This window comes from Eschrichtius robustus, chromosome 14 (genome assembly GCF_028021215.1).
Source record: "Eschrichtius robustus isolate mEscRob2 chromosome 14, mEscRob2.pri, whole genome shotgun sequence".
Lineage (NCBI taxonomy): Eukaryota > Metazoa > Chordata > Mammalia > Artiodactyla > Eschrichtiidae > Eschrichtius > Eschrichtius robustus.
The window spans coordinates 413,107-436,284 of NC_090837.1; the positions used below are offsets into that span (position 1 = coordinate 413,107).

The 23,178-nt window shown below is 51.5% G+C and overlaps 1 protein-coding gene across 4 annotated transcripts; it reads left to right on the top strand.

Moving 5' to 3' along the window:
• Nucleotides 1-266: 266 nt before the first annotated feature.
• Nucleotides 267-22,932, top strand: CHFR (checkpoint with forkhead and ring finger domains). Of its 4 annotated transcripts, none has more exons than XM_068562284.1 (17): nt 267-350; nt 505-648; nt 4,218-4,317; nt 6,979-7,088; nt 7,977-8,036; nt 8,168-8,386; nt 8,782-8,949; nt 11,338-11,494; nt 12,231-12,548; nt 14,820-14,962; nt 16,003-16,119; nt 16,669-16,752; nt 17,197-17,267; nt 18,236-18,323; nt 20,063-20,170; nt 20,621-20,693; nt 21,839-22,932. In XM_068562284.1, exons 2-17 carry the CDS (start codon nt 516-518, stop codon nt 21,879-21,881), a joined length of 1,992 nt encoding a protein of 663 aa, XP_068418385.1. In that variant the 5' UTR covers nt 267-350; nt 505-515; the 3' UTR covers nt 21,882-22,932. The 4 variants fall into 4 exon arrangements, with proteins under 4 accessions (XP_068418385.1, XP_068418387.1, XP_068418388.1 ...); XM_068562286.1 differs by having other exon boundaries at nt 20,621-20,673; XM_068562285.1 differs by having other exon boundaries at nt 303-331.
• Nucleotides 22,933-23,178: the final 246 nt, after the last annotated feature.

Sequence of the window (23,178 nt, forward strand, 5' to 3'; positions counted from 1 at the left end):
GCCCAACGCCCAAGTCGCTCTGTCCCTTTTGCCCCGACTTAACATGGCGCTGACCGCAGCTACTTCCGAGATCCTGGAACACCAAATCGTCCCGGCCAGCATCAAAGAGGGCGTCCAAGCCCGCAGCCTCCAATCTGCGCACGCTCTGCTCGCCTCCACGCGTCCACTCTCGATGGCCGTCCGCCAGGTTCCGCTCTAGCCGCCGCGCTCGGTGGTTGCCACCGCCCGCCAATCGCAGGGCCCGGACGCCGCTGGCCCCGCCTCACGGATCAGCTGAGGGATCCGAGATGTCCGTTGACAGCGGTGGTGGCCGTCGCGCGGCCGGTTCCGGGTTCGGCGCGGGGCGGGGGGTAAGAGGGCGGCGGGCGCGGGCGGCCGTCAGGACCCGGGGGAGGCTGGCGGCGCGGTCCGCGGCGGCGTGGCGCGGGCACCGAGGAGTAGCGGCGGGCCGCAGCCTTTGCCTTCGCGGGCCGGGTCTCACCCGACGTTTCCGGGTTTCGTCAGATGTGAAGCCGATGGAGCGGCCGGGGGAAGGCGAGCAGCCGCCTCAGCAGCAGCCGTGGGGGAGGCTTCTCCGCCTGGGCGCCGAGGAGGGCGAGCCGCACGTCCTCCTGAGGAAACGGGAGTGGACCATCGGGCGGAGAAGAGGTGCGGGGCGGGGAGCGGGCATGGGAGACGTGGGACGGACTGGGGGCGAGCCGGGGACGGGTCCGGGCACGGGGGCGGGGACCGGGGACCCGGGATGGGGGCGGGCGACGGGGTCCGAGTGCTGGTGGACTGGATCCGGGGCCTGAGAGCGGGGGCTGGGCGAGACCGGGCCCACCGGGCTGTGGGATTCTCCTGGGCGGGACGCCGTTTTTCCGGTGGAATGGGCCGTCGTGTAACAGCTGCCGTTTATTCACGTATTGGTCGGCCCAGTTACTTCTGCGTGTTTCATGCAGGTTATTTAATTCTCACTGCAGCGTTATGAAGTAGGTGCAATAATTTATCCCCTGGAATGCAGTTTTCTCAAGGGTATTACTACCCAAAGCATCTTCTCTGACCTTAATGGAATGAAATTAGAAACAAGTAGCAGAAGGAACACCGGAAAATCCACAGATATGTGGAAATTAAATAACACTCTTAAGCCACCAGTGGGTCTAAGAGGAAATCAAAAGGGAAATTAGAAAATACCTTGAGATAAATAAAAATTTAAAGTACCAAAACTTAGGGGATGCAGGTAAGCAGTGCTCAGAGGGAAATTTATAGCCGTAGGGAGCTACATTTTAAAAAGATCTCAAGTCCCAGCTCCTAGAATAGGGCTGCTCAAATATTTGTTGATGCAATGAACGTGGGAAGCTATGGCCTTGAAGAAAGTCCTGCAACTAGTGAGAGGAAGAGCCCTCACCGCCCCCCCCCCCGCGCTTGCTGCCTCTAAACTCCTAGCGGCCACCTGGTGATTTAACCTCCCTTGTAGCTTTCCTACGGGGAGTGAAGTGCACGATCAGGCCAACAAAAATATTTCGTTTTTCTGCAAATTAATAAATTGTCACACTGATTTTATACTTTAAGCAAGAGGTAATGAGAAAGATTAGTGTTTAAAAGCACATGTTCTTTGCTTTCATTTTACCCATCATGATGCACCTGTACCTGTTTTTTGCTGGGGTTTTTTGGGGAGGCGGTCTTAAGTCCCAATATCAAGTTCATTTTTTTTTTACAACTTTAAAAATATTGACATATCATTAGAAACTTTTCACGATGCATTGTCTTTAGTTGGTGTGAATGGAAGTTTGATGAAGAGCAGAAGCCTGGAGACCACCACCCTCACACCCCCTAGGCCGCCAGCACCACCACCACCGCATAATCTGCTTTGGGCTAATTTACCTTCTGGTGCCTTTGTAGCTACTTCATGGGGTCACTGTGAAGATTAAAGGAGGTCGTGAGTGAAGTGCTTAGAAGGAGCCCGGCTGAGAGCACTTAATGTTAGCCATTGTTATTATAACACAACACTGTAGTATCATTTTACATGCTAATACAAGGAGCAAAAATGTGTTGTTGAGTTGATTCTTAATGGAAGTCCTTTCCTCAACTATATTAACCTTTCCAGCAAAACGTAGAGTTTGCTGTATTAGTCTGCCCGGGCTGCCATAACAAAATACCACAGGAAGCTTAAACAGCAGAAGTTTATTTCTCACAGTTCTGGAGTCTAGGAAGTCCAAGATCACGGTGCCAGTCAGTTTGTTTCCTGGTGAGAATCCTTTTCCCGGATTGCAGGCAGCTGCCTTCTCGCTGTGTCCTGGCCTGCTGGACCAAGAGATCTTTGGTGTCTCCCTCTTATAAATGCCTCAGCCCTATCAGATTAAGGCCCCACCCTAATGATGTCATTTAACTTTTATGTTTTGCAGGCCTTCTTTCTAAAGACAGTCACTTTGGGGGATAGGGTTTCAGGTTGTAGAACTAGATTTATTTTAACACTGTTGCACACCTGCTATATACAAGGCCTTATTTTGAGGAAAAGGGGGAGCTGAGTTGACGTGTGTGGAAGGAAGCAGGGGTGCTCGCCTTCCCAAAGAGCTTCCCATTCTCGGGGAGTGGCAGAGATGTGTACCAACCATGGAGAGAGTAACCAACTGAACGACAAGCAGGGCAAATACCAACAGTAGAACTTTAGCAAAGGTATTTCAGTTCTCAGTTGGAATGCTGATGTCCAGGTGTGGAGAAACCTAGTAAAACCCCACTCCGGTGACAAAGCCTGGTGACCAGCCTGGGTCTGGGGCTGCAAGGAGACCATCCTGGCGGTTTTGCTCAGCGCAGTGGGACAGTCTTGAACACGGGTGAAATTCGCCTTGGATAAATGTAACAAAACACTCCCCATAATGTAGAATGTTTGTGCCACTAAGAATTCTAATATTTAAGGTTTACAGAGGCATAGCTCACACATGGTAAAATTCACCCCTTTTAGGTGTTCAGGGAGTTTTGAGAAATGGACGCACCACTGCGGTCGAGATGTAGAACATTTCTATCACCTCAGAAAGTTCCTGGCGGCGTTTTGGAGCCCGTCCCTGCCCTTCAACCCCAAATCCTGGCACCCACCGATCTGATTTCTCTCCCTATGGTTCTGCCTTTTCCAGAATGCCGTCTAAGGGGAATCACACTGTATTGCAGCACAGTCTTTGGGTCTGGCTGCTTTCCCTTGGCTGGTGCTTTTGAGGTTCATCCTTGGCAGTTACATATATCAGTAGTTTGTTCCTTTTTGTTGCTGGGTGATTTTCTGCCTGTGTTTATTAATTCACCACCAGTTGATGGGTACCTGTACTGCTTCCCACGTTTGGTTATTAAAAAATAAAGCTACTGTAGGGAATTACCTGGCGGTCCAGTGGTTAGGACTTTGCACTTTCACTGCCGAGGGTGCGGGTTCAATCCCTGGTCAGGTAACTAAGATCCTGCAAGCCGCAGGGCGCGGCCCAAAATAAATTAAAGGTACTATAAACCTTAGTAGCTATGGTGCAAACCTGTTATAAGCAGATTAGTGACTCAGTATTAAAACACTCCTGAAAGCTTTTATTCTTTTGATTTAAGGAGAGGACAAAGCATTTGAGGGTTTTCCTCTTGGATTTGATGAGGGTATAACGATTGTATTGAGCTAGAGATGCATCCGCCTTCTGTTTTAAATTTTCTTAAACGCGTACATGTGCCTATGATAATTTACTCAGTCATATTTTCTGTGACTCTGTCATTCCTTTAATTTTGTGATGATTTATGAAACCTTAGGTTACACAAAAGAAATTAAGGACTAAGATACTGAAGATATTTCATAAGCCCCATAGTTTTTTTAAAGTTCTGTAATACTTATCATATTTTTCAAATATGCATATGTGTGCATATTGTAGAAGACCAGGAATTTGATCAAATATTTATCATATTTTTACAATATGCATATGTGTGCATATTGTAAAAATGTCACCAAGAAGCAGCTGATGTGTAGCTGGAGGTGTTGATGGTGCATATCCTCTAGGTAAGGAGGAGTCAGAAAGGTTCAAGACATAGTTCTTGTTCCCTTACTTTGGATTAACACTTAAATGCTTTTTTGAAAGTTTCTTTGTACTTGATTAAGTGCTGTCTCCTTAAGTGGGTACAACGTGGGTCTTGACTTCCAGCCGCATGCTTTGGTTAAGCAAAGGGCAGTATCGTGCCCGGTACCCACGGTCGTATCCAGCACGCCCCCCTCGCTGTTTTAGGTTGTGACCTTTCATTCCCCGGCAATAAACTGGTCTCTGGAGATCACTGTAAAATTATAGTGGATGAAAAATCTGGTCAGGTGTCGCTGGAAGATACCAGGTAAGCTCTTTCTGAACTTCTTTCCTCTTGTAGCTTCAGAAAGCCGACTTGAAGCCAGTGAGTGCAGAGAAGAGACAAGGGCCTGCTTTCTATAGCTCAGTAGTCCGATAGGGTCTCCGGGTACTGGGAGATGTATTTTCTGGTTTCCAGGATGGGCTACTTAGTGACACTTTGGTGTCTGTGACCATTCTTTTTTTTTTTTTAAACTTTTTTTTTTTGTTTTTGTTTTTAATTAATTAATTTATTTTTGGCTGCGTTGGGTCTTCGTTTCCATGCGAGGGCTTTCTCTAGTTGTGGCGAGCAGGGGCCACTCTTCATCGTGGTGCGCGGGCCTCTCACTATCGTGGCCTCTCTTGTTGCGGAGCACAGGCTCCAGACGCGCAGGCTCAGCAGTTGTGGCTCACGGGCCCAGCCGCTCCGCGGCACGTGGGATCTTCCCAGACCAGGGCCCGAACCCATGTCCCCTGCATTGGCAGGCGGACTCTCAACCACTGCACCACCAGGGAAGCCCTGTGACCATTCTTAAATGTATTCAGGTTAAAGCTCAGAGATAAGACTTAAAAGGCAGTGATACATTTTGGGTTCTTGCAAACCTATTCAAGTTAGACTTCCCCAAATCAAGAAGTCTTTCTTTTTTTCTTTTTTTTTTTTATTATTATACCACATAAGTAGTACATGAAAGTGAAAAACTTTCCAAAATTCCACTCACCCACAAAATACATACGTATTTATTTTGTATTAATGAGATTATACTGTTATACTGTGTATCTATTTTACTTGTAATGTTTGCAGAGTGCTTGTCGCATCAGTATGTCTAGGTCCATCTCGTCTTTTTCGTTATTATATAATAACTTGTTGTCACCTCCCTTACTGATGGAAAGTTATTATTTTGACTTTTTCTTATTATAAATGACACTGCAGTGACTCTCCTCCAAAACTCTTTCCATTCATGTCTGATGATTTTCCTGGGGTAAGTTTATGGGAAGGAATGCTGTGTGGAAGGTATGAGTGGCAAACGGCCATCCAGCAGTGTGTTGAGAGCACGCCTTTCCCACAAGGTGATTTTTTTTATTGTTGTGAAGGTCAAGTGCTATGAGATTCTTTGGTAAGTAGCAGTTTGAGGGATAGAAGACCAGGAATTTGGTTTTTTTAGGAAGAACGGATGCTCCTTTTCCTCCTCTGATAGGTAGCAGGTCAAGTCCTTTATTTCTCAGCACAGTGTACAGTAACAGTGCTGGTTCCAGAGGCTTCTTTCTGCCTCAGGCCCTGGCTCTCCCACACTGGCTACAGGATAGTATGTGCTTCCCAGGGCTGCTGTAACGGTTACCACAGGCTCAGTGGCTTAAAACAACACAAATCTGTGATCTTATAGGTCTGGGGGCTCAAAGTCCTTCTCAGGTCTCATTGGTGTCGGCTCCTTCTGGAGGCTCTAGGGGAGAAGCCGTCCTCTGTCTTTTCCAGCTTCTAGAGGCTGCTGCCTTCCTTGGCCGAGGTGGCTGGAGGGGTGGGGGTGTTCCGGGCAGGAGGAGCCACAAGTGCAGAGGCGCCGAGGTGCAATCAGGAAGACCCCGACGTCCACGCCGGAGAGACTGGACTTTAGCCTGAGAGCAGTGAGGAGTCACCGAGGGGTTTAAGCGGAAAAGTGAAACCAGACTTCCGGGTTAGAAAGAGCTTGAGGATAGGTCGTGGGGAGAGCCTGGCAGCAGAGGCCGTGGCAGTGCTGCAGCAGCTCTGCTGGTCTCTCTAAGTGGGGCTTTACTGGGAAGGCAGCCCAGCCCTCCAGGGACCTGCCACCTGTTGCTGAGGAGTTGGGACGGAGACAGCGTGACCGTGCAGCCTGAACTATTTCCTGCCTGGCCCTTTACAGAAATCTAAAGTAGTGGCAGTCTGCTCAGAGGGAAAGGTGACGCCTCTTCAGCACTGGGGGCCTTAGGAGTGGGGCCGTGGAGTTGGGGCCCGTGTGGACTGAGTGCCTGAAATGGGCGGGGCGGGAGGGCTTGCTCAGTTGCCGAGTTTGGCTTGTGTGCGGTGCGCTCTTCCCCTTGCCTGCGGGGTTGTCTCTGTCCACTCGGGAGCCCCTCCTCAGGGAGGTGCCTCCTGTCCCGCCTGACTGAGGCCCCGGAGTCTCCTGGCCGTGCCTTCCCATCCAGCACTGTGGTCCCTGATTAACTGGAGTGACTTCCCAGCAGCAGGGACCGCGCCGTCTTCCGGTCGGTAGCCCTGCGTCGATTTGCTTTTGCCCAGAGCCCATCTCGGAGGAGGGTCAGTGCTCATGTGAGGAGTGAACTGAGCTGGGCCGCGGCTGCCGGAACAGGGTTAGGCCTGTCGACAGAGCGTGGTGCAGAAGCAAGAGAGAAGCTGGGAATCAGAGCACGTGCTGCTGGTGGGCGTCCCGGGCTCCACCAGGAGGAGAACGTGGGGCTGGCACAGCGGAGGCGTTAAAACACTTGACACACCATTGGGCTGTGAGTGAGGGGGCAACAGGCAAGGTTCTTCTCAAGAGAATTGTAAGGTGGCACGAGTATTTACATCATTCCTATGAGTGTTTTATCATTTGCAAAGTGGTAGTATTGAACTGCTTTCCTACTGGCTGTAGAAAAGGAAAATTTCAACTCCAAGTTGTTTTAAGTAGGATAAATTGCATTTTTGTTCTCCCTACAGCACCAACGGAACAGTAATTAACAAGCTGAAGGTTGTTAAGAAGCAGACTTGCCCTTTACAGACTGGGGACGTCATCTACTTGGTGTACAGGAAGAATGAGCCAGAACACAGTAAGGGAGGGGGTGGTTCCTGGGCTGGACTCACGGGTGGTGCAGCAGGGGACGCTGCCACAGCTGGGAAGCATTGTGGGAAGAGGCTGTTGAAGCAGGTATTTCCTGAAGGAATGTTAGTGCTAGCTGCATCCCCTTTTTTGTTCATGTACATTCTTGGTGTGGGTAGTGTCTGTTGAAGAATGGGAGCGTTGACCTCGTGGGCTGAGCCCCAGCCATTCTTCAGAAATACCACTGTGGCCGTGAGCCACGGTCTCAGTATGGTAGCCAGGGAGACGGGGTCGTGGGGGCGGTGAGGAGGGCACCTGAGTGAGAAGAATAAGGCCTAGAATGGGGGCTGGAGGCCACAGACAGCTCTGCTTTGGGAGACTTTACGGGAGACAGCAAAGGTTAGACGGGATTCTGTGAGGGCTTTTCCAGCTCTGAGCATCTGCGCCTGTGTTGGTGGGAGAAGAGTGATGCAGGACGGGGAGGGTTGGGGGGTCCTTCGAAGGTTACCCCAGAAGTAGGAAGAAGAGGGCCGGTATCCGCTAGACTGTCCTCAGCAGTCACAGCCAGCCCCCGGCCACAGGGAAGGAGCTTGTGTCCAGTCCTGGTGGTTTGAAATAACAAGACACAGACTCACCCCTCCTCATCGCTTTGCTTGCCTTAGTCTGCCTCCTGACGCCAGGCGGTTTTCTGAGGCTTATTTATTTTAAGTTTGGTTCAGATGTTTTGGATCACTTGCTTTAAAATCCCTTCAACCGGCGGATGTGGTTACTAGCTGACAAGTCGAACTAGTCGACAAGGGCCAAGTGACCGTGACGTGACGGGAGGGAGCAGAAGAGAGAGATGAGCTCTCTCCTGACGCGTGGTGAGCGCCACTCTGATGCGGTTAATTTCCTTCAGACGTGGCATACCTCTACGAATCTTTACACGAAAAGCAAGGCGTAACACGAGACTCCTTCGGTAAGTGAGATCCTCGCAAAGGAGCGGGTGCGTGTGCTGACTCTTCATCCGCTGGAAGGTCTTCCTGACGCGGCGGTGCTCCCCCTGCGCCCTGACTGTGTTATTATGCCCCTGCTCCTTTGTGCTTCCAGAAGCTAATAAAGAAAACGTGTTCCACGTGACCAAAGATACCTCAGGTGCAGGGCGAGGCGACGACCCCCAGGATCCCCAGGTCCTGCCGTCGCCACCCGCCACTCAGGTGTGCTTTGAGGAACCACAGCCATCAACGTCCACATCGGACCTCTTCCCCACGGCCTCTACCTCTTCCATGGAGCCCACCTCTGCAGGGCGAGGGCCTGCCTCCAGCTCCGGTGAGATGGGGATCTCAGGGTGGTAGCTGCATTGCTCTTTGTTCACTAATCCTGCCCTGCATTGTTACGGAGACAGACAAGCCACTGAGGAGTTCAGAGATGGTGTCAGGCATCAGGCTGTCAGTAGTAAGATTTCTGTAGTAGTAAATGTTGTCTTGTTCCATCCCCAAGAGACAGGCTGAAGGGCAGGGACTACAATACTGTGGTACTCTTTACAGGTTATAATTCATATACTGTAAAAATCACACAAAGTGAACCCTTCCGTTTGTTTGGGTTTTTTTTTTTAACGACATCTTGGATTACCTGCGCCTGGTTTGAATCAGTGACGCTTTGAACTGCTGTCTCTTCTTCTGAGGCAGGTGAATCAGAATGTCTCTTGTTTGTCCCTCTCACAGGCTCGAGAGGTGCAGACGTCTCCCCAAAAGGGTGTGGTCCATCTGTGGCAAGTGATGAAATCGCCAGCTTCCCTTTGGCTCTCTCTGAAAGAGAGGGGGCATCCTTTTCTCCGTCGGAACCCCAGGATCAGGAGGAGTTGGAGCCCGTTAAGAAGAGAGTAAAAGCAGGTCAGAGTCTGGTGGTTGCGTGTGGCCTTGGGGCGCCGGCAGCACCATCCCATCTGAGCCTGTTGGGGCCCCACCATCTGCAGAAGCCAGAGGACCCTGTCTTCAGCTGACACCTGTGGTACCTCAGCATCTTCCAGATGGCAGTCTGGGCCTTTTCTCTCCTGTTTGTACCATCGAGATTGAACGGTGTTTACTGTCAGGATATGCTGTTGGTCTGGAAACCACATTCTGGAGTTGCAGCTCTGTCCTGATACAACAGCCAGTTTTTAAGAGTATATTATCTTTAAGTGATAGTTTGAACCTTCACGTTAAAGATGATTTTGAGAAAAATCTATATTCTAAAAGTCAAAGTTAAAAGGTTTGTAAAAAACTTTTGGGAATGTTGTTGGGAGGACAGTAGCTGTGAGGCAGGCCTGAGAGCTGCCCCTGGACTGGGGCAGTGTGACAGGAGGGAGGGCCTCGGAAAGAAACTGCATCATCTGATGCCCTGAGCGGAAAATTGAGTTGATTGGCCTGGGGAGGTGTGGGATGAGTCAGCAACAGGTACATAAAAATAAGTATGAAAATGGAGCCACTTTTAACTCCATCAGAAATGAAAAATTGTATAAGGAAGAAAATTATACTGTGTGAGCAGTGAATATTTAAGCATAATAATATAAATACAATATACTGAACCAATAATTGTGTTAGAATAATATTGGGAAGGAGACCCAGAGGGGCAGAGTCCTTCTCTGCTGTAATGGATGTCAGGAGATGATGTCTAAAATCCATCAGCCTAAAAGTAGCATGACAATTCAGAAACACAGAGGTCCGGACCAGGAGAAACAGAAGACACGAAAGTTGCTTCCCCAGAGGAGGGAGGGTGACGCTGAGGACAGGCTGGGGCCGAGGGCTGCTGCTTTGGTTTTCTTCTAAATGTTTGACTTTTTAAATTGTAAGTATTTTTTTAATTAAAAAATTTAATCTATGATTATAAAAAAAGTAAAACACACTGGCAGAAAAAAAAAAGTTTAAGCTCCTGGTAACGTTTGAGGATCTGTATTTTCCAGCACTTTCCTGTGTGCATATGGGTCACATTTTTTGTTTGTTTAAACAAAAATGACTTTACACACAAATGCTATTTGACACCTGGCCTTTATCTCTCACCCGTGTATCCTGAGTGTCTTTTTTATGCTGTTAACTATTATAAAACAAAACTTAAACATACTGGATTATGAGACTTACTTTGAACCTTTGTAAAAATGCCCTTTAAAATACAGTGAGGGAATGGCCATCATCAAAAAATCTACAAACAATAAATGCTGGAGAGGGTGTGGAGAAAAGGGAACCCTCTTGCATTGTTGGTGGGAATGTAAATTGATACAACCACTATGGAGAACAGTATGGAGGTTCCTTAAAAAACTAAAAATAGAACTACCATACGACCCAGCAATCCCACTACTGGGCATATACCCTGAGAAAACCGTAATTCAAAAAGAGTCATGTACACAATGTTCACTGCAGCTCTATTTACAATAGTCAGGACATGGAATCAAACCTAAGTGTCCATCGACAGATGAATGGATAAAGAAGGTGTGGCACATATATACAATGGAATATTACTCAGCCATAAAAAGAACGAAATTGAGTTATTTGTAGTGAGGTGGATGGACCTAGAGTCTGTTATACAGAGTGAAGTAAGTCAGAAAGGGAAAAACAAATACCGTATGCTAACACATATGTATGGAATCTAAAAGAAAAAAAAAAGTTCTGAAGAACCTAGGGGCAGGACAGGAACAAAGATGCAGACGTAGAAAATGGACTTGAGGACATGGGGAGGGGGAAGGGTAAGCTGGGACGAAGTGAGAGAGTGGCATGGACATATATACACTACCAAATGTAAAATAGCTAGCTAGTGGGAAGCAGCCGCATAGCACAGGGAGATCAGGTTGGTGCTTTGTGACCACCTAGAGGGGTGGGATGGGGGGGTGGGATAGGGAGGGTGAGAGGGAGATGCAAGAGGGAGGGGATACGGGGACATATGTATACGTGTAGCTGATTCACTTTGTTATAAAGCAGAAACTAACACACCATTTGTAAAGCAATTATACTCCATTAGACATGTTAAAAAAAAAAAAATACAGTGATGGGACTTCCCTGGTGGTCCAGTGGTTACAACCCTGAGCTTCCATTGCAGGGGGCGCGGGTTCGATCCCTGGTCAGGGAACTAAGATCTCGCATGCCCCACAGTGTGGCCAGTAAATAAATAAGTAAAAATTTTAAATTAAAAAAAAAAATACAGGGAGGACTGGGTCTCCTGTCCACAGGTTAAGACGTCTGTAAAACCAAGAGACGGAGCGCACTTCCTCCATGGTCATGACATTGAGAACATGTCCCTTTCCCTGGCAGACGGGGAGCCCACCCTGAACCTGCCCATGCTGGTCGCAGACCCGGGCGGAGACCCCCAGAGTGCCCTTGACGTCAGAGCCGCGACCGTGAAGCCAGACAAGATGGAGGAGACGCTCACGTGCATCATCTGCCAGGACCTGCTGCACGACTGTGTGAGGTACGCCCGCTGAGGTGACCATAGCCATTCTCCTTGTGTGGCCGATGAGCTGAAAGCCGGGCCCGGTGACTGAGGCTGCGCGAGAGCCCGCGAGACGCGTGCAGTGGCTCTGACCTCAGTGGCCAGGTCCACCTCAGCTAGAGCAGGGGAGCTGTACCGAGTGACCAGCATCTCGTGGTTAAGGGAACACGGTAGTTAACCTGGAGCAAAAGTGCCAGAACGAAGATCTCTCCTTGCTTCTCTGTGGGAACTTAGTCTGTCTGCAGTTCGGCTTAAATGCAAGTCTTTGCCACCCACACCCAGTGTCTCCGCTCTTCCCGTTCCTGGTGGCCCTGGCCACCAGTGGTCCCTGGCCCTCCGGGAGCACAGATTGCCACGTGGCCCCCGTCTCTTGTAGCTGACAAGCGCACAGCTGGAGCAGTTGCAGTCGAACGCTGTGTTTTTGCGCGGGGACTGCTTCTCAGGCGGGTTGTGGAAGGCAGGCGGCGTGCCGCTGTGTGAGCCGAGGTGCAGCCCTGCCAGCCGCGGGCCCCACCACGGCGTGGGTGGAGCGCCCCAGAGCACAAGCCTGAGGCCCTAAGGAGTCGAAAGAGCGTGGGGCGGGGGGCAGTTGGCCCATTCTTCTGCTTTGTACCCGAACCTCAGTCTGAACAGGGCCACGTCCTCCTTCGGGGAAAGAGGCAGCATGGCCCTGGGTCCCTGCTTCTCACACCCAGTGCCCGTCCTGTGCCCTCAGCCTGCAGCCCTGTATGCACACCTTCTGCGCCGCCTGCTACTCGGGCTGGATGGAGCGCTCTGCCCTGTGCCCCACCTGCCGCTGTCCAGTGGAGCGGATCTGTAAAAACCACATCCTCAACAACCTGGTGGAGGCGTATCTGCTGCAGCACCCGGACAAGAGGCGCAGCGAGGAGGACCTGCGCAGCATGGCCGCCAGGAACAGGATCACGCAGGACATGCTGCAGCCCAAGGTCAGGAGGGCCTTCTCTGACGAGGAGGGGAGCTCCGAGGACCTGCTGGAGCTGTCGGATGTGGACAGCGAGTCCTCGGACGTCAGGTGAGCCGCGTGGGCGCAGGGCGGACGGCGCGGGTCTGACTGCCCCCAGGACCTGCTGGTCTGGGCCGCTGGTGAGGTGCGACCCTGTGGCCCAGGTGCCTGTGATGAGGCTTGCTCACTGCCCTGCCTCCTGTGACAGCCTCTTTTTTTTTTTGTATACGTGGAATATTTATTCTATTATTTTGTTGCTTATCTGTATATTTTTTCTAGTTTATTACGATACAACTGACATACCGCACTATGTAAGTTCAGGGTGGACAGCATAATGCTTTGGCTTAATTATTGTGAGAGGATCGCCACAGTAAGTGACACCCTTTTGTTTGCTGAGTCGTCATCAAGTGCCTTGATTCACAGGCTGAGACAAACTCCGCGGAAGCACACTTACTCTCTGTAGCTTGTCTAGTGACCATACGTCCTGCACCGTAAGCTGCAGTACTTATCATCTGTCAGGATGTTATTGTAGAAAAGCCACAGTCACCTGGCAGAGGGTGCAATCCTAGGAGACCTTATTTTATCTGCTGTAGAATGTTGTGTTCTTTTTCATAAATTTATTTATTTTATTTATTTATTTTTTGGCTGCGTTGGGTCTTCGTTGCTGCATGCAGGCATTCTCTAGTTGTGGCGAGCTGGGGCTACTCTTTGTTGCGGTGTGCAGGCGTCTCATTGCGGTGGCTTCTCTTGTTGCGGAGCACGGGCTCTAGGCCCACGGGCTTAGTAGATGTGGCTCGCAGGCTCTAGAGCGCAGGCTCAGTAGTTGTGGTGCATGGGCTCAGTAGTTGTGGCTTGCGGGCTCTAGAGCGCAGGCTCAGTAGTTGTGGCACACGGCCTCAGTAGTTGTGGCTCATAGGCTCTAGAGCGCAGGCTTCAGTAGTTGTGGCACGCAGGCTCCGTAGTTGTGGCTTGCGGGCTCTAGAGCGCAGGCTCAGTAGTTGTGGCACACGGGCTTAGTTGCTCCGCGGCATGTGGGATCTTCCCAGACCAGGGCTCGAACCCGTGTCCCCTGCATTGGCAGGTGGATTCTTAACCACTGTGCCACCAGGGAAGCCCTCTGCTGTAGAATGTTGATGTTTCCTGACTTGGAAGTCCAGGGTATGAATTTTTGTGTTGAGGCCATAATATTTAAAAAGACAAAACCGCTCGCCCCCTCCTCAGTTTATTATCTTTGTTTCTTTCCCCAAAATTTAGCACATAATGGTCAAGCAAAAAGAAAACCAAAAATCACTTTAGTGTGAACATTTTATTACGTATTCACCTGGCCATACATATGTGTATTCATACATACTTATTTTTTTACCATTTGAAACATTTCTTTGTAATATTTTGAATTCCGGAACAAAGCTGCAGTGCATGGCCTGCATTTACAGTTCAGTGCACATGTCCAGTCATTTCTTGGAGATAAGTACATGGAAGTAGGATGCTCAGGTCTGGAGTCTCACTGAGGGGACGCCTTGCTGGACTTCTGGCATCTGTCATGAAATGCCCGTCAGAGTCCTGGTGTTGGTGCCCCACAGGGTATGCGGAGGGACAGCAGTGATCCCTGCGACACGCGGAGTAATGGGACAGACAGGTATCTTATTCCCATTTATATGTTTTTCTTACATATGAGGCTGAATGTCTTCAGTGTTTCCGCATTTTCTAGTCAGGTCTCGCCTGTCCTTCCCGTTGGTGGCAGGCTCGGGCAGGCGTCCTCTGACTGAGATGAGGGGAGAGTCCGTGCGTGCCTTTCCTGCAGATTCTGTTTTACCATCTGCAGATTTGAAAGCTCAGCTGAAGTGCATACAGCTGGGTGAAAGCCCCTGATGACAGCGGCATCCAGCCCTGGCGTGTTCTACTCAGATTTTAACGAAGGGAAGGGTGTGCACTGGGCGGGCCTCAAACCTGTGAGAGCGCGTCCTGCCCAGTGTGGCGACAGGGTGGCTTTGCCCCCAGGGATGGCTCAGGGGGGCGAGGGGCAGGGAGGAGACATCTCAGAACCCCAGGAGTGGCCGAGGGCTCTGGGAACGTGCGGGAAAGGGGGGCTGGGAGGTGGCGGGGAGGAGAGCCTGCCGACGGCTGCTGTGCAGGATGGGCGCCGAGCCGTCCTTCCCTTTTGCACACACCGGGTGCAGCACCTAGTGCAGAGCTGAGGCATACAGGCAGGACAAGGCCCGTGAGCGGGGATCTGGGTCTTGTCCCGTCACCAGGGCTGGGCCGTCGTTGCCACCACCCTTACACACGGCCAGAGCAGGTGTCTCCTCATTCCTCTGAGCTCCGGGTTTTCTTCCCTTGCAGCCAGCCGTACATCGTGTGCAGACAATGCCCCGAGTACCGCAGGCAGGCGGGGCGGCCCCTTCCCTGCCCAGGGCCCGGCAGTGAGCCAGGGGCACCGCAGGCCCCTGGGGATGCACCATCGACGTCCGTCAGCATCACGACAGGTGAGACGGCCACACCTTCCGTGCTGTTCCGACCATTCGGGAAGCGGGTGGCACTTCTGCTGGCTCCTCTCTGCTCGAATAGCTCGTTGCTTCTCATAACCTGTTTGGAGCTAAGAGACCAGATAATTAACTTCATTTATGGGCCTCGGCTCCTGGACACACCCGAGGATTCAGTCCTGATTCTAACACTTACCCCCCACCCCACCCAGCCCACTGCCGCAGGGCAGTCGGCATCCCCCGTGGCGCTCACCAAAGCCAAAAGGACCATCACACACAGGCCCCGCCAGTGAGGGACTGGCCTCTTCCCAGCAACAGGACATGATGTTACCAGAGCCGCCCTGAGCTATCTGTTCGATGCCCGTTTCAGTGGGCAGGTCCCCAGGTGCCATCAAGAAAGGGAAGGTGGACACGTGGACTTGGTTTGTGGCCCCGCGTTGTAGGGCCTGGCCTCTCTGCGACTGTCAGCCTGAGCCTGTCAAGAGGCCACTGACCTAAGGATTGCGACCCAGAGCCACGTTCTTAACCTCTGCAACGATGCTGTGCCATGGCTCTTGGGGGCTTCCTTGTAGGCCCCTCGGGTGGGGATGGCTGGGGCAGCGCGTGGAAGGCCCCACTGGGACCGTAGCGAGCGTGCACAGGCAGAGCCTCATGCGGTGCGTGAGTGACCGGGGGCCGGGCCACGTGGACACAGCTCCTGGTTCAGGGTCAGCCAGCAGGGACTAGAGAAATCGCTTTACTGTTTTCTGGCCTGCCCGTCCTTTATAGGAAACGGTAGAAAACCTTCATGTGATCTTTGAAATCTTGCTACAACTACTGAACCAGGAGATAACTTCGGTCATTTTTCAATCTATTTAAACTTCTTAGTTTGAGCTGTAGACCGTCACTTGGCTGTAGGACAATAGGCCCGAGTTCTGTCCGGGTTTTCCTGTAGGTCTGTGTCCTCGTGCGTACCTTGTAGCTGCCCCTCTAGGTGTGGTCTGAGCCGCTCTTGCTGCCCGTGTGCTGGCGGCACCAGCCTGAGCGTCCTATCTGTTCCACAGCCCAGGACTACGTGTGCGCCCTGCAAGGCAGCCACGCCATATGCACCTGCTGCTTCCAGCCCATGCCCGACCGGAGGGCGGAGCGCGAGCGGGACCCCCGCATCGCCCCCCAGCAGTGTGAGTGAGGGTGTGGGTGTGCGCCGTCTCCCCGGGGCCCCTCCCCACCTCGGAGCCGCTCCTGTGTGTCCTTCCAGCTCAGGTTTCAAGAAGAGTGTCGTGGACTTCTCTGTGTGGTGTGAAGTAAGGGCGCAGCTCTGTTTCCACCTGCGTCGTCAGGTGTCTCTGTGGGACCACGTTGAATAATGTATCTTTTCCCACCGGTTGATAACCCCGCCCCCGTCACACACTAAGTTTCCACACACGGGGGCTCTCTTTCTGGATCTTGTATCTGACGTGTGTCCCCACAGTAGTTCTCCAATGTGTCATTTTATTCTATTCTATTCCATTCTATTCTGTTCACTGTGTGGCTTTCTGGACCTCAGATCCCCGACTAGGGATTGAACCCAGGTCCAAGGTGTCCCTTTAAAGTCTAACGGATGAACTATATGGCGCTTTAATTTACAGTCTTCGGATCACTATGAAAATCGAGCTGGTCATTTATTTACCAGTTCCTTGAACCTTCTCCTCGCCGGGTGGCTGACTGGTGCTTGTGCTCTGTGTCCGCAGGTGCCATCTGCCTGCAGCCCTTCTGCCACCTGTACTGGGGCTGCGCCCGGACCGGCTGCCTCGGCTGTCTGGCCCCGTTCTGCGGTAATGCCGGCCCTGCCATCGATCACCGCCACCTTCCCATGTTCTCTCGTGCACTTGAGGCCAGTGCTGGGCTGGCCGTGTGCCCGAGGAGGGAGAGGCCACGTTGGTCGCCACGAGTTAGCCCCTTTTCCTGGCGGTCTGCATAGGTTTGCGAGCGTCAGTGAGGGGGACACTGAGTCATGCGCGAGGACCACCCCCACTAAAAAATCGTGTCCGGACTTCACGACCCCAGACCAGGGGCTGCGCAGACTGGCCATTTCTGGGGGGGAGAGGAATGGAAGTCCTTTTACTTTTTCTCTGTTTGAAGTTGTATTTTGTCATGGAACTTTTTATTCTTTGTAGACTCCATAATGAAGGCAATTTGGTTATCTTAACTGTCGGGTGAACGGTGCTTTCGTAAAGTGTGTATGAAACGGATAACACGGCTTCCCTCCATCCTGGCAGAACTCAACCTGGGCGACCGGTGTCTGGACGGGGTGCTGAGCAACAACAACTACGAGTCGGACGTCCTGAAGGTACAGGCCCGGCGAGGCCAGCGGGAGGCCTTCCAGGACCCGCCAGTGACCTCATGACTCTGCACTTCTGACTAGTGCTGCCACTGTGTATCTGCTTATCCCTATATTCCCCCCAAATAGGTATTCCTTCATACCCGTCACACAAGAAGCCACAGGAATTGTGTCCCACAGTTCCAGCTCCTGCTCGGCCTGCGCACAGTGGCGCAGGGGGCGCGGCCGGCCCCCGGGTGGAACCAGGACTGCCCTCTCGCTCTCTTCCCGCGTTTCAGGGGGCAGCCGGCTTTTAGAACTTCAGTGCTTAACGGGCACGTCAGTCTCTTGCCGGGAGTCTTGCCTTCACCTGGATCGTGCGCGGCGTCGGCCGCCAGGGTGAATGGCAGGCACCTCCTCAGCATCGCGGTACTCAGGCTAGATGTCCACGGGGCACTTTCTTGTAGGTTTGCACAGAAGGAGCCAAGCAGCTCCACGTGTCTCGAGGGCAGAGCACAGATCCAGACCCCTGGCTTCCTTGTCACGTGGTCATGGGCCTGTTTCTGCACTGTGGCCACTCCGGCCAAGGTTAGGTGTCTCGCTGCTCCTGTGCTAGGAATGTCTGCAGAATTTCAGAGAGGGTGTGGTAACTCTTACGCGCGAGGTTGTAAAGCTAGCCTGCCTTTTGAGACTCAGAAGAAGCACCTTGGACAAAAATCTTGCAAAATAGCGTGTGGATGTGATACCGTGTCTGTCCCAGGCCTCCTGGTCCGCGAGGCTATCTGGGCCGTCCAGGCTGTGGTCCTGGGAGCAGGCCCCCTAACTGCATGCAGTGCTCGCCCCCTGCAAGTGCTCGCCCCCTGCAAGTGCCCACCACGTTCAGGTGCTTGGCTTTACCCACCTTCCAGGGCCTTGTATGAACTGTCAGCCCTCTTTGCCATTTTAGTGTTTCTTCCTCCAAGCTTGTGTTTCTTCTCTTGCCCGTTTCCCTGTTACAGAATTATCTGGCCACCAGGGGTTTGACGTGGAAAAACATGTTGACGGAGAGCCTTGGGGCTCTACAGAGGGGAGCGTTCCTGCTGTCTGGTAAGCCTCGTTGTGCCTGCTCTCCCGCACCGACAGTGGTGCTTTCCAGGGCAGCGCTGCCTCTGGTAAACCAGCCACACCCGCCAGGCCGCACGCTGGCAGTACTGCTTGTCGGCTTTCCCACGCTCACACCTGCGACCTCCCCCCACCCTGGCAGACACACACAAAGGTCCTACTACTCTTGGGTTTCTTTTTTTATGTTGGGTTTGAGTCGACGTGACATATTCTAGAATCTTTTCTCGCACAGGGGAGGGAAGGGGCACGGCTGGATAGGTGTTGGCCCTACCGCTTGTCAGCGCTGACGTCCTGGGGCTGGTTGTTCCCAAACCCTCGCGGTCCTTGGTGCCTGTCCCTCAGTGCGTGGGTGACTCAGTGAAGGCTTGCCCCCTCTCCCAGGGACACCCAGTGCGTTGAGAAGTGTGAATTTTTGTCACTAAGGGAGGGTGCAGAAAAATCAGCAAGTGATTTTTTTTTTCTCCTAAGACGTGAATTATTATGAAAGACTTGAGAGGTTTGCTGGGAACGCTTCTAAGCTATTTTTGGACACATTCTAGTGAATGTCTTGGGTTTTCTCTGCTGCGACGGCTCTGTGTGGTTGGGTCTTAAGTCCTTTTGCTTTTTAATAGCTATTTTTGTAAGAATGACGTGGTTCATGAAGAAAATGTAAGTGGTACAAGGAAGTCTGAAGGATAAAGTGAAAATCATTAGAAATCCCACCACCTAAAAATATACCCAATGATAATACTTTCACGACCACCCTTCTAAATATATGTACCCATGTGTGTGTATAATTTGTATACGTGAAATCCTATCGGATATGCTTTTAATAAGCTATTCACTCACCAATATATCTTGGACCCTTCCTATGTCAATAAAGATCTATACCATAATTTTTAGTTAGCATTCTGATACCATCGTTCATTTAGCCAATTCGTTAGCAAAGGATATTTAAGTTGTTTCCAGCTTTTCACTATTTGAAACAACACTGAAGCTGTCAAGCATGCAGTTCTGTAGGTTTAACGATTGTCCCCTTAGGATAGCAAGCAGGGCTGCTGGAGACGGCATGCAAGGTTGAGGTGTGCCTGCGGCCTGAGGGCCAGCATCCCCTGAGCCCGTCAGCTGCGTGTTTGCCTTGCTAGGCCTTGTAAATATGAAAGAGGCAAACGGTGAGGTATCATTGTTTTATCTGCCATATTTGATTATTAATGAAATTGAAGATCTTTTTGTTTTACGGGCCATTTGCTTGTCTGTGCCCTTGGTCCATATTTATGTTAGGCTATTTGGACTTGGGAGCTATGGATTTGTGTGATATCTTTGTTAATTAAGGGCACAACACATTGTCATTTGTGCTGAAAATACGTTCTCTGCTACTTCATTAGTATTTCATTTTTGTTGTACGTGTTTCCATTGTGATGTTTAAACTGTAGGCAGTCACATTTACAAATCCTTTCCTCTGTGCCGTTCGGTTTTCATGTCATGGTTGGAAATAGCTCAAGAGAAGAACATTCATTCCTCTTAGTACTTTTCGAGATTTTTTTGAATATTTGAATTTTTAATCCAGATGGAATTATTTTGCCGTAAGGAAGTAAGTTGGAATCTAGGTTGGTTTTGTTCTCGTGTTCCAAATGTCCAGCCCTTTGTCTCTGGCCTGTCTGTGGATCAGTGCACTCGTCCCCCAGCAGTTTGCAAGGCCGTGTCTATTCTGCTGCCGTGCCTGTAAGAGGCTGTGTTCCTTCTAGATTACAGAATCACCGGGAACACCGTGCTGTGCTACTGCTGTGGCCTGCGGAGCTTCCGCGAGCTGACCTACCAGTATCGGCAGAACATCCCTGCTTCTGAGCTGCCGGGTAAGGAGACCCCTTCCCCTACCCCCACCTGGCCCGCAGCTCAGTTCTCTTTGCATTGGCTCCTACTCTCCTTTGCAATAGCTAGGTAGCCTGCGTGGGCCTTTGCTCTGTGTTCTTAGCAGACGTCTGCGTCGGCCAGGGACACGGGCGGGTCTCAGGGCCGTCCCTGCCTGGTGCCTGCTCAGGCTCTGGGTCTCTGAAGCAGGCTGCTAAGACAAGATGCCCAAAAACGTCCTGTGGGCAACCGGCGTCATCCCATTTCTAACCTGGGTTTTCAGTTGAACCTTTTTTTCCTCTCCTGGAGAACAGTGCAAGGAAACAAGCTGTGAAGTGTGACGAAGCACTGTGCGTTTGAGCTGCAGTGTCTCTTTGGCCTTGGCTTAAATTCACTAGGCTGAGTCTGTGAGTGTGGTATGTGTGTCACACGTGTTTACTTTTTTCTCTCCCTAGTGGCCGTAACGTCCCGTCCTGATTGCTACTGGGGCCGCAACTGCCGCACTCAGGTGAAGGCCCACCACGCAATGTGAGTGCGGCACGGGGGCGGGGGCCGGGCCGGGGCTGAAGGAGTCCCCTGCAGAGAGGCAAACCCACGCTTTCCCTACAGGAAGGTGCTCTTCTTTAAGTGTTTTGGCCAAGTTGATATCGCAGCTTTTAGGGATGTGAGGGAACTAGTCAGCTCTCTACTTATAAACTAATTTAGTTGTCATGCTTTTATAAAGTCACATAGTATGTATCAAGAAAAGATCATCACTTGGACACTCTGCTTTTCTGTTATCTCATTTCATGAAACGCTGGCATACAAACGTTCACCTCCTGCTCCACCTCCATGTATCCAGGGCACAGGCGGCCATCCCCAGCCCGCACGTTCAAGGTTTAGCACTTTCCGAATCCGTGGCTGAGGTCACTGAGAACTCCCATCCCGAGCCACGCCGCCGTGCACCTGGGTCTACCTTTGGTGCCGTGATGGCTCGCAGGCTCTTGCTGGGAGTCTCCCACGGGGTCTTTAGAGGCTGTTCACGTTGACATGCACGCTGCCACGCGCGGTGGCCCGTGGGAGCAGGCTCGCCTACGCTTTCAAACCATAAGGGAAGCGATCACATAAATGAGTCCCGTGGATGGGTGCTGTGTGGGGCCACTGTAACCCCAAACAGCCATCTGAGGCTCAAGTGGAAGTACCTGAGAGAGCGCCCCTGGCTCGGGAGTCATCGTGAGGGCTCCGGGAAAGGCGGCTGCCTCTGAGGGGTGGAATAAAAAGCTTGCTTTGTATGCGAGCATTAACTGTGTGGAAGAGACCATTTTATTCTAAGAAAAGAGATTTCCGTAGTAACGGGCTAACCTTTCTCAGTAAACACTTGGTCAGGGCAGCAAAGACACAGTCGTCTTCTTGGAGAGGAGGTGGCTTCAGCCCCGCCAGGTCCCCCGCAGTGCCTTGGGGATGCTTTGAGTCTCTGGGAATTACCTAAATGTTCCACTTACATTTTAAAATTTAAAAAGGAGAAAAGAGGCTGCGTTTGGGGCTGGTTTCTTTGATGGTATGAGACACAAGCCCTTGCAAACCCCCAAGCACAGGGTTGCTTCTCCTGTAGCTGCCCCAGGCACAGTTCAGACTTCCTTTGTTGAATGTGTCTCTGATGCCCTCTTGTGTATTTCACCGTTGTCTCCCTGCAGGAAATTCAATCACATCTGTGAACAGACGAGGTTCAAGAACTAAGCATCCAGGGAGGCAGCACAATGGCTTGGGAGTATTGCCGGTCAATGACACGTGTCTCAGAAAATACTGAATACAGACGCTTTAAGGGCATTTCACAGTCCCCCTCAGGGGACGCCGGGGGTCTCTGCGTCGGGCACTCTGGTGTGACCTTTCTCTTGTGGAGCGAGACCCTCTCGGCGAGAACCCCTACCGGTGGCGCCCAGAGCCCTGGGCCAGAGCAAGAGCCGTCAGCCGTCCCCTCCTGTTGAAGATGACCACGAGGTTTGCTCTCTGTACCTTTCCCACAACCACAGTCAAAGCAGACATTTCTCTTCAAGAAAAGTGCCCTGGGAGAAGGGGAGTTTGGCAGAAACGCTGTGCTGTTTGAGGGAAGGGAACAAAGTTTCCAGCCGGGGCACGCACAGCGGCTGACCTGTGCACTTTCATAGGTTTGGTGCTCATCTCCTAATAAGACTTAAATATCGCAAACTGTAGCACAAATGATATAACTTATAATTTACAAGTTGACAAAAATGGGAGATAGTATGATATTTGAAAGAATAAGCATACGTTTCTGTTTATAAAAGAAAAATCATCAGACGTCCAGGGACCCCGGCGCCGAGGGCGTGCTTGGGTCACTGCCACTCCGGGCTCCTCAGCACAACTGCAGCCCCGCCAACCTGTCTGGCCTTCTTCACTCCTCCCCTGTGGCCGGGGCCGGGGTGGCCCAGGGACCTGGGGTTCAGGTCGTCCCTGGTGGCGCCCCGGCCCGCCTGTAGCAGCTTCTTCCCACCGAGAGCTTCCGCAAGTCCTTGCCCTTTCCGCCTGCTATGGGTTTGCCGTGTCATCTGGAATAATACTTGAAATTTTATTGTTTAAAAAAAAAAGTTTTTTATCGTTTGTTGAAATCACCCGTTACGTTTGTTTGCAAAATTGTACCTTTTTTGCTTCTTCTCAGGAATACGATTTTCAACTTTGTGTTGCTCTTGATACAGACTCTGAGAAGCAGCGCTCCGTGGAAGAAGGCCTCCTTCCTGCGTTCTAATAAACAAGCCGTGTCTGTTTCTCTCCCCGGCATGTTCGCTCGTGTCTTGGTTGTGATGTGCCCCTTCCTGTCACGGTGTGACCGGCCGCAGGCGTCGCTTGTTACCTGCTGACTGACAAAAAGAGTCCACCCGGGCGCTCCACTTGGATTAGCCTCGCAGGCCCTGCAGGCGTGTGTGACCTGGGGTCAGGGCCCGGGTCTGAGCATTTGGGAAAAGGCACGGGTTCCCTTGAATCCGCCAACCCCGACTTGGTCCCAGGTTGAAGGCACGGC